General features: G+C 38.5%; 1 protein-coding gene and 1 non-coding gene across 2 annotated transcripts in view; both read right to left on the minus strand.

Annotated features, from left to right (window-relative positions):
* Positions 1 to 1980, minus strand: part of VPS45 (vacuolar protein sorting 45 homolog) — a 64504-nt gene extending 62524 nt beyond the window's left edge. The window contains exons 1-2 of the mRNA XM_065905115.1: positions 1790 to 1980; positions 1016 to 1150 (exon numbers count right to left, since the gene is read on the minus strand). Of these exons, the coding sequence (XP_065761187.1) occupies positions 1016 to 1150; positions 1790 to 1882 (228 nt within the window). The 5' untranslated portion in view covers positions 1883 to 1980. The remainder of the gene's footprint in view (positions 1 to 1015; positions 1151 to 1789) is intronic.
* An 8496-nt stretch (positions 1981 to 10476) lies between these two features.
* On the minus strand, positions 10477 to 10583 carry LOC136156588 (U6 spliceosomal RNA). The gene has a single exon (XR_010661083.1). It is a non-coding gene; the product is annotated as a U6 spliceosomal RNA (small nuclear RNA).
* Positions 10584 to 11486: the final 903 nt, after the last annotated feature.

Consider the following 11486-nt stretch of genomic DNA (forward strand, 5'->3'; position numbering starts at 1 on the left):
GCTATAAGTATTTATGAGGCGGGTTTGACCTGGTCAGCAAGGCCAGGAAAGATTTGCTTGAGGGAGTGAAGATTGTCCAGGCAAACAGAGAAACCAGTGCAAAGGTCCTGCGGCATGATGGAATATAGCAGACTGAAAGAATAGTGTGGCTAAGACCAAACGGGGAATGGTTTGAAATGAGGCTATAGAAATAGTAGGAACTAGACCATACATGGCCTTGCACGCCACACTTAAGGAGTTGTGTCTTTATCATAAAAGCAATGAGAAATCATTCAAGGATTTCAAGCGTGGTGAAACGGTCAGATTTGTATCTTGGAAAGTACATAATGTACAAGCACTGGAGTTAAGAACATGAATATCAATCAAGAGAATATACAAAATAAGACAAATAGTAAAGGATTTTTAAAGGAGGATTCAAGTTAGATTTCGAAGATAATGGACGAAAACCGACAGAAGGCTAAAGAACCTTTAATTAGGAGAAAAGAATAAACAGGGCAGGAGTGAGCATGTAGAAGGATCATACAAAGGCCTATTTGGCTGCAGTAGAGGAGCAGAGACAGGACATACAAGCCTGAAAACATAAGGGCAGACCAGGCCAGCTAAAGGAGGGCTCTGAGGGCTACTAAATATGTCAGGGAAGTAAAATTGAGCCATTAAAGATTCCTAAACATAGATATGAATAAAACGATAAAGACTCAAAACACTGACATAAGTATGTAAGATTAAATGGTAACGGTGTTCAGTGTGATAGGTGTGGAGTTTCATTCAGAATAGAGATGTGGGTCTCAGGGCAGTTAGTGGCTTTGCAAGTAACTGAGAACCTACATAACATCTTGAAGGAAATCTAGCTGTGAGGAGTGACTGAGATATGGAAAGCAGGAAAGTCATGACTGATAAGCCAGTATAATTATGATGCCACAAATGATGATAATAGAAATTTATCTTGTCTTCATAATACTTCCAGATCATAGTGTGCTGTATTTGCCTAAGCAGATGGCAGCTGTTTATGCAGTACCTTGGTAGGTCGAAGAAAACAAATTGCTTTCAGGTGTTTCATGATCTCTCGATTTTGAGAATCAATGCGTTCAAAAAGGTACACTTCCTTCTGGAGAATTTCCGATTGTGTGTATACCATACTCACTATGCCAGTCTGTAAAGAAAAAAATTAACTAATATTATGCTAGTCCAGAATAATAAAAACAAGCAGCAATACCTAAGAGTTAAAAAAAATTTTTTTTCATTAATACTATACTTACTGGGATAACTTAAATACTAACATATGTAATAACATTTACTGAGCATCTAAAATAATAAGTAATGTACCAGAATGAAATGCTCTCTCCGAACACGGACAACCCATAAATTGACAAATAAAAAGTTTCCCACCACCTTAAGTTTTTTTTTTTTTTTAAATTTTGTGACCGATAAATAATAACCTGTCATCTCAGTTTGAGCTCTAATAGCTTTACTTTAAAAACACAACGCTGAGTGGAAATAACAGGACCATCCCAAAGTCTTCCCGGTGGTCTGTCTTATATATAATTTCTTGGCAAGAGGCATTTAGAAACGGATTTCTGATTTCAATCAATTGTTTTGGGTACAAGAAGACTCTGGCAGTAGTGAGAATCATTCAGACTGAAAACCATCTAGGCAAGCTTTATATAAAGCCTTTCAGTTCCATGATGAACTTACAAATCTTTAATTAAATGCTAAACCCTACACTGGCATGGGACCAGCTATTGCAAGGGAGGAGGTTTCCCTCCCAAACACTGAGCAAAAGCAAACTCACCGTCTCTTTATCCATGAGAAGCACTTTCATGCCAGGTCCGCTGTCCTCTATCATTTTGGAAATGTATTGCTTTACAGCAAAAACCACGTTCATGGTGGCGAATTGACAGGTTAGCCCTAAAGCTCTTCCCACCCCCCGTTTTTCTTCCTAAATTAACCCCCGTCCTTTTGGCCGGGTCTCAGCAACTTCCTCCCCGGCCAGCTCTGGCTTCCGGAAGTCCGGGCAGCAGTGGTCTCGGGAGTTGTAGTTCCGCTACGCGGTCCGGGGAACCCAGCTTCCCGACTGGATGCAAGAATTCAGCAGAGACACCCCGCCAATCCCGGACGTGATTCTCGATTCACCTCCAGCCCGGAGGTTTTTGAGGCTTCGATGCTCAGACCCCTCCCTTAACCTCGAGGCCTGGCCGCGGCTTGCCACCCCTCCTGCTGGCTTGGGGAGAAGGTGGCGCCTCGCGGTGTGGAGGAACTTGGCATAAGGCTGGCTCGGATGCACGCACGGCAGAGCTTCGCCGTGGTCGCTCTTTGCCATTAACGCTTTCTTGGGTGGTAGTGAAGGATGAAGGGAAGGGAGGAGGCTTTATGTTCCCCGCAGATGCGCGGCACTTGGAGGGACAGCGTTTGGTAATACCTGCTAAATAGCTCCCGACATTCGTCTTCCGCAGCTTCTTTGGGTCATTAACAAGGCGAGGACGCTGCCCTGCAAAGCGAGGCCCGAAATGATTTTCCGAAGACTGAGGGGCATCGGAAGTTGAACACGTTTGTTGAACAAAAGAACAAAAGGAACAGGATATTCTGGGAGAGGTCTCAGGTCCCCTAGGAGAGCCTGGAGCTGTGGTCTGCCGCTGGAACTCGCAGACTGTGGGTCCAACGGAGCCAGGAACCTCCCAGTTTTGGGACCCTGGGTTTTTGGACTTCGTGGGCTTCAACTCGCCCCGGATACCGGGGACCTGCGATGCTGAAACTGCGGGCAGGAGCAGTGAACAGGGTCAAAATGGGTAGGGATCATGTACTTGGTTGGGCTAATGCAAAGAAGCGCTGGAATTTTAAGGAAAAACTCAAAAATTTTGTTTGAGAAATGACAAAAACTTAACAGAATGAATCTTAAAGTCATCAACTTCCAAAAGTCTGCATTTGTGTTTATACCCTGCGAGTCTTCTCTTCATCATGCCATTTTTCGAAAAGGAGGGTAAATATTAGTTTTCTGCACCTTTGCGTTGGGGAATTGTAAAATCAGGAACATAACAAGAAACAACTGCAAGAAATCAGTGACTGTAATTGCTTGTACATATTTCTACCAAAAAAGTAACCAGTGTTTATTGGACTCACAGTTTAATCAATACATTCAACATCACCAAATCATTATTCTTTCATTCTGTTGTGTGAAGTGTACAGTTAAAATTACACCCGGAGCACGCTAACATGAATCTGGCTGTTAAGCTTATTTTATAAAACTTTGTATACAATTTTCAAATCCTTTACAGGTCAGAAACCGCTTGAAATACCATAGGTTTTTGTCCCCTCTGAAGTTTCTTTCCTTTTCAGCTTTTCTACCGCATAAATAAAACTTCCGTTTTGGCGTTCTTTTCTATTTTTGAGGTACATTTTGCAAGAAAAATTATATTAAAGTGGAAATATGAATCTTTAAATGGATACAAATGAGAGATATCTTAATATCTGAAAATTCTGTTCTTTTTTAAAATGTTATTTGAATTTTTAAATATAATAAATATTTTACTTAAAGTATAATACAATTTAAAATATAGAAAACAGCAAACAATTGTTAATGAAAGAAGTAACTGCAGATCTTGTAAGTTATCAATAGTTGAAAATTCTCTCATGTCATTGGTTTTTGTTTTTTCTTATCTATAGTTTGGTCTTCCTTGGTGGCTCATTGGTAAAGAATCTGCATACATGTGCAGGAGCTATAGGTTCAATCCTTGGTCCAGGAAGATCCCCCGGAGGAGGAAATGGCAACCCACACCAGTATTCTTGCCTGGAAAATCCCAGGGACAGAGGAGCCTAGCAGACTACAGTTCACCAGGTCACAAAGAGTCGGACACAATTTAGCAATTGGACAACAATAGCAACCTATAATTTGAATTTCAATGTGGTTTTAAGATTGTTTTCCATTTTATTCATTTTTCAGAAGAAACAAGGAGAGAAAGGCTTGTCTATGAACTTTGTGCTTTTTTTAGACAATTGTCAACATGGACACTGCATCCTTTTTAAGTATTTAGACAATTATAACATTTTAGAGGGGGAGGAATATGCCTATTTTGATGAGAATTACTGACTCATTCCATTGCCCATGAAATTCCACTGATGTCACTGGCAGTGTTATTTTATATGTGGCTAAGATACAGTATTTAATAGAATGTAAGCATTTTATACAAGATATATATTTAATGGATGTTGTGATGATCCTGATAATTGGCACCCTATTTCCTTTTTGAAGAAAACTAAAAAGCCATTTGTCTCCAGATTAAGAACTTCTTTTGTATTCCCATCCCTCTAAAAATAGGACTGAAAGGAATGATCAAGTCTCCAGCATAAGCTCAGTGACTTGTTTTGTTGTAGGCAAGACATGGCAAATCCAGAAGCTAATATGGAGTACCTTGTGTGTGGACTAACTCGCTTCAGTCCTCTCTGATTCTTCGAAACCCTAACGACTGTAGCCCACCAGACTCTTCTGTCCATGGGATTTCCCAGGCAAGAATACTGGAGTGGATTGCCATGTCCTTCTCCAGGGGATTTTCCCCACCAAGGGATTGAACCCGTGTCTCTTGTATTTCATGCATTGGCAGGCAGGTTCTTTACCACTTGCACCACCTGGGAAGCCCATGAAGTACCTTACTTCTATTTTAACAATTGAGGGTGTAAATAAACTGCAATAAGACATTTTTAATGATAAAAACTTCAAATTTGAAAAATAAATGCAACAATCTTCAAATATAAATGATTATGTTAATTATAAACTTTCTGATGCGGTTATTTGAAAAATTTTTTTTGCTAGATTCAAGGAATCAGTGCTTTAATGGTGGAAAACAGAACATAAAAAAACATGGTGTTTACAGATGTAAAGAATGGACTTTTGGACTCAGTGGGAGAAGGAGAAGGTGGGATGATTTGAGAGAATAGCATTGAAACATATATATTACCATATGTAAAATAGATAGCCAGTGGGAGTTTGATGTATGACGCAGGGCACCCAAAGCCAGTGCTCTGTGACACCTGGAGTTGGGGGGGGGGAGGAGGAAAGTGGGAGGGGGCTTCAGGATGGAGGGGACACGCATACCTGTGGTCAGTTCATATTGATGTATGGCAAAAACCGTCACATATCGTAAAGTAGTCTCCAATTAAAATAAATTTTTAGAAACTTAAATATGGTGTTTATATGTGTACATTTTGTTTAGACTTGTAAATATGTGTGTAAATGAAATAATCAAGAATGATTATCTGAGTAATGACATGTGCTTCAGCTTCTTACAAAATGTGTATTATCTGAAGTTTAACTTCCCATTTTATATTTAATCAAAATCATGATTTTCCTCCATAAGAACTCAAAGTCTGATATAAAAAAAAGGGTATGTAAATAAGTTCAGTATAATTATAATAACAATATGGCCAACGCTTAGTTATCTTAGATTAGTAATTATTTACCATTCTTGTTGCTGTGTGTTAACATACATCTGCCTAGGAGGAAAGTAAAGATAGAAGTCAATTAAACTCAAATTAATTAGATTTTCTTCTTGTTAGCAATTGAAAAAAATATTTAGAAAAAGAATGACAGTATTGCTTTTGTCAGACAACCCATCCTTATACAATATTTTTAACCTTTGTAGCCATTTACTCATTTGATAAGTGGTGGTAATATAATCAACGTTAGGAAATTGTGAGAATTAAATGAAATAATGTGCAGGAAAAAAACTGTGCCTGGTACATAGTAGACTCAATAAATATCAGCTTTAATTATTTGAAATCAAAAGGTACACATACCTTTTATTTTTTGCTTATGGCATATTTCAGTTTCCTTGGTTAATAATATTTAAAAATAGAATGGATTTCAGAAGTTGTAAACTATAGCTTCCAAATATAATTTCCATAATAACTGCATCTTGCATTACTATATAATAATAGAAATATTAGTGGGAATATTTGGGCTGTTTCATCATAAATTTCTTTAAAGGGTACAGTGTTCATGAAGACAGAACAGTAAAAATGCTTCAAGTGATTTTAGAGACTTAGTGCCTACCTAGTCGCAAATCAAGCAGAATTTGTTGAGTTTTTGTCACAGTTGGTAGTTTAGTAGCAAACTTTATGGCAGCAAAAGTATTGAAGAGCTTTAAATCATTAAGTAAAAATTTTTTTCATGGAAGGTTCTGTCTGCACATTCAGTAATTACAGTGATTCTACCCTTCTGGCAGTGATGTTAACTTTGATCACTTTGTTTAGGTGGTGTCTGCTGGTTTCTCCACTGTAAATTTACTATTTTTCTCCTCATATTTAATAAATAGCATATGGAGAGATGCCTCAATTAGTTGCAAGTATCCTATTCTTATCATTTGCCTGTTAATTTTAACAGGTAATCCATCAACAGGAATCTGTTGATGGTTCTTGCTTGCAAAAGTTGGTGTTTACCTAATGGTAATTATTTTCCTCAATCCTTCTACAGTTATTATTTGGAATTCTTCTGTAAAAGCCATCCTTTCCCCTCATTTATTTATACAATCATTTATTTATGTCAGACTCATGGATATTTAGAGAATTGTCACTTTTCAGTAATAGATATATATAGAAGCACTGGCTCTGGAATCAGACAGCCTGGATTTGAGTCTGCTGTTGACTAGTTGCAGGACAGTGGTAAGTTACATAAGTGATTAGTGACTCAGTTTCCCCATTTGTTAAATGGAGAAAATAACACCTGTATCAGGTTATTGTGAGAATTAAGTGAGATGATACATGTAGTCTTTAGCCTAGCTTTAACTATTTTTTCTTAGTGAAAGTTTTATATTGTGCTTAGTTTTTTAAAAAAAACATTCATCTATTTATGGTTGCAAGCAGCTTTCTCTAGTTGCAGCGAGTGGGGTCAACTCTTCTTTGCCTTGCACGGGCATCTCATTGTGGTGGCTTCTCTCTGGAGCACAGGCTCAAGGCGCAGGGGCTTCAGTAGTTGTCTCACACAGGCTCAGTAGTTGCAGCTCCAGGGCTCTAGAGTGCTGACCCAGTAGTTGGCTTAGTTGCCCTGGTATGTGGGATTTTCCCAGACCAAGGATCAAACCTGTGCCCCCTCCATTGGCAGGCGGATTCCTACCACCAGGGAAACCCTATACAGTGCTTAGTTTTACTGTTTGTTTTTCCACGTACAAACTGAATTAAAAAAAAAAAAATTGTTACATGCTTGCCCTCCCTGAGAAATTATTAAAATTCACAAAATAAATTTTAAGTGCTTTGTAATGTTAGGGAGATGTTTTCTAAGTTCTTATTTCTAAAAAGAAAAAGATTACACTAGAAATTGCTAAGATTCTTTTGATGACCATGATTCTGTTCTTGGGTTGCTTTTGTTAGAAATGTCGCTCAGTCGTGTCCAACTCTTTGCGACCCCATGAACCGCAGCATGCCAGGCCTCCCTGTCCATCACCACCTCCCGGAGTTTACCCAAACTCATGTCCATTGAGTCAGTGATGCCATCCAACCATCTCATCCTCTGCCATCCCCTTCTCCTCCTCCCTTCAGTCTTTCCCAACATCAGGGTCTTTTCAAATGAGTCAGCTCTTTGCATCAGGTGGCCAAAGTATTGGAGTTTCAGCTTCAACATCAGTCCTTCCAATGAACACCCAGGACTGATCTCCTTTAGGATGGACTGGTTGGATCTCCTTGCAGTCCAAGGGACTCTCAAGAGTCTTCTCCAACACCACAGTTCAAAAGCATCAATTCTTTGGCACTCAGCTTTCTGTAGATGACCATAAAAATGCAATGAATTATTTTTAAATTTTAAATATTTCAAGAGAATAGGCAAAGCATATGAAGTAAGTGCCAGAAAATGCATGTTCTTACGAATACTAAATTTTCTAAGTGGTAAAGGAGTCTTAATTACAATTTTATACTGAAATAATTCCTTTAGAAATGGCTAATTACCGATTTAATAAGCAACTCATCAGAATCACTTATTTTTCTTTACTAGAGAGAATAATGTTGAAAAAAATAAAATAGAAAATATTTTGTTTACATATCTTTCCATTTGAAGCAAGTGAAATTTAATGTGGGATGCTATTATTTAAGATTTCTCTTAATATTGATAAATAAAAACAACCACCTTTTACCGAGCATTTACTATACGCTGAGTCCTTTGCGCATATTTCAGTTAACTTGCACAACTTTGCTTTGAGGTGGCTTTTATCTCATATTACAGATAAACTGAAGTACACAGAAGTTGAATAACCTTTCCCAAGGTAACACAGAAAGCAAATTGAGAGAAGCTTATCTTTTTCAATGCACATCTTACCCTGTATTCTTTTTTCACATCCTTTTTAAAAAAGTAGATTGCCGTTTCTTTGAGGATAAAGAACTATTTTCCCCACCCTTTCACCTAGTCAGTGTCCTGTACACAGCGATACCCAATAAATATTTAATGTTGGTGGTACACATTACTGGGTGACTGCTACAGTGGCATCTTAAATAAAGTATAGACTTTTATGTAGACAGAACAAAGAGATCAATATACTTATCTAGCTGATCCATGCCAACAATTGTATTGAACTATGTGAAGTAAATTCTGAGGAAAAGAGCCTGGATTTTCTTTCCAATTCCCAGTAAATTAGAGAACTGTAAGACCTGAACATTCTGGTGCCCTTGTAAAGTGACATTTGTTTTGTCTGACAATATGCTAGCAGTGATTAAAGAGAAGATTAATTTCATAAATTGTTAAGAATTTACTTGAAAAGCATCAGCTTTAAAAAAAGTATTTCATTTAGTGTAGAGTTGAATTTTTACAGCTTCCAGCCAGAGGGCGCCCTTGAACCACTAAGAAGGTATGAATAACACTAGGATCTTTGTAACTGGGCGCTGGTTCTCTGAGTAATGGTTACACCAACGAAGGAAAACGCATCATTTTGGACAGAATAGATCATGAAATGCTTTAATGTTGAGTTTAATCTGTTTTGGCTTTAAATCATACTGAACTGTTGCATGAATCTACTGCTTTATAATTTTTTTCATTTGGGGAAGAACTAGACAAAACTAATAGCTATAAAGTTTAAATAAACAGGCATTCAATTTGGAAAGTTATTTTAGTATAAAGTCTAAAATTTGAAGGGTGAGAATCCGATCATAATTTCTACTCATATCTGATTGCAATTGACAGTGCGTACGTGCGTGCTAAGTCGCTCAGTCGTGTCTGACTCTGTGTGACCCCATGGACAGTGGCCGCCAGGCTCCTCTGTCCACGGGATTCTCCAGGCAAGAATACTGGAGTGGGTTGCCATTTCCTCCTCCAGGGCAATTGACAGTAGATGTGTCAGTATACACATGTGTGTTTTATGCCATGTGTTGAGTACTTTTCATGCAATTGAATACAGCATATTGATTCTATTATTCTTTTTTTGTTGGGCCACAGGGCTTGCAGGATCTTAATTCCCCAACCGGGGATTGAATCTATACCCTTGGCGGTGAAAGCCCAGAGTCCTAACTACTAGATCACCAGGGTATTTTGTTACCCTCTTTTGGAAAATGAGAAAATTGAAGCTTAGAGAGATTAAGAAGATTTGAACCTGGGATTTGAACCTGGAGATGTGAACACCAAAATCTATATTTATACCAGAACACTGTACTGCAAATGACAGCACCTTCCATTCATGACAGGAAATATGCAAATAACAGTGAAATTGTTTTTTTCCTTTAATTTCCAGTTACTATTGAAATATCCAGACTCACCACAACTTAATTTAGGCATAATGTTGAGAAATAAGACTTTTATTTCCTGGTGATGTAGTAATTTAAACTCAGCTACTATAGAATTCCTGGTCAGAGGAACTCTCAAGTTTAGAGAGTACCATGAAAGAATGAAAAGAATAATGAATTCGGAGCCAAGTAATCTCATTTATAGCATACTTAACTACTAATATTTTTTTCTTCATTAAAAAATTAATTTATTTATTTTTTCATTTATTTATATTAGTTGGAGGCTAATTACTTTACAATATTGTAGTGGTTTTTGCCATACATTGACATGAATCAGCCATGGATTTACATGTGTTCCCCATCCTGAACCCCCCCTCCCACCTCCCTCCTCATCCCATCCCTCTGGGTCATCCTAGTGCCCCAGCCCTGAGCACTTGTCTCATGCATCCAACCTGGACTGGTGATCTGTTTCACAATTGATAATACACATGTTTCAATGCTATTCTCTCAGATCATCCCCCCCTCACCTTCTCCCACAGAGTCCAAAAGTCTGTTCTATATATCTGTGTCTCTTTTTCTGTCTTGCATATAGGGTTATCGTTACCATCTTTCTAAATTCCATATATATGCGTTAGTGTACTGTATTGGTGTTTTTATCTTTCTGGCTTACTTCACCCTGTATAACGGGCTCCAGTTTCATTCATCTCATTAGAACTGATTCAAATGAATTCTTTCTAATGGCTGAGTAATATTCCATTGTGTATATGTACCACAGCTTTCTTATCCATTTATAAAAATATGGAACACTTCACGAATTTGCGTGTCATCCTTGCGCAGGGGCCATGCTAATCTTCTCTGTATCGTTCCAATTTTAGTATATGTGCTGCCGAAGCGAGCACCGTTGCTAATATTTAGATGGGTTTCAGAGATGATTTAAGCTCACTAGACCTCTGTCTTTCAAATGAAGGAAACGGACTAGGAAAACTTCAATTTGCATATGGAAACCATTGTTTTATATCTTCATATTAAACATCTTACTTAATTCTTGGGAGCAGTGTACTCATAGAAATCTAACAGGGTCCTGCATTTGCTTTAGCACTGGTATGGAGCCCCCAAAATGGCTCTGCATAGGCATCTAATTCTCAACACTGGTTACTAGAGGATTTGAAGCATGTATTCATTCTTTCAACAAGCATTTATTGAATACCTACTATGTGCTAGCTATGGAAATAAACATTACAGGAAATCCCTGGCAGTCCAGTGTTTAGGACTCGGTGCTTTCACTGTGGTGGGCTACTGTTCAATCCATGGTAAGGGAAATCAGATCCCGTAAGCCACATGGTTTGGCCAAAAAAAGGGGAAATAAGCACTGAACAAAACAGACAAGCATTCCTCATCTCATGGAATTACAGTCTAGTGAGGACCATCAGACAAAAAAAGTAAGTAAAATTTATGGTAGTTCAGTTCAGTTCAGTTGCTCATTCATGTCCGACTCTTTGCGACCCCATGAACCGCAGCACGCCAGGCCTCCCTGTCCATCACCAACTCCCGGAGCTTACTCAAGCTCATGCCCATCGAGTTCTTCATGCCATCCAGCCATCTCATCCTCTGTCGTCCCCTTCTCCTCCTGCCCCCAATCCCTCCCAGCATCAGGGTCTTTTCAAATGAGTCAGCTCTTCGCATCAGGTGGCCAAAGTATTGGAGTTTCAGCTTCACCATCAGTCCTTCCAATAACACCCAGGACTGATCTCCTTTAGGATGGACTGGTTTGATCTCCTTGCAGTCCAAGGAACTCTCAAGAG

The sequence above is a fragment of the Muntiacus reevesi genome, chromosome 1 (assembly GCF_963930625.1).
Source record: "Muntiacus reevesi chromosome 1, mMunRee1.1, whole genome shotgun sequence".
Taxonomy (NCBI): Eukaryota; Metazoa; Chordata; class Mammalia; order Artiodactyla; family Cervidae; genus Muntiacus; species Muntiacus reevesi.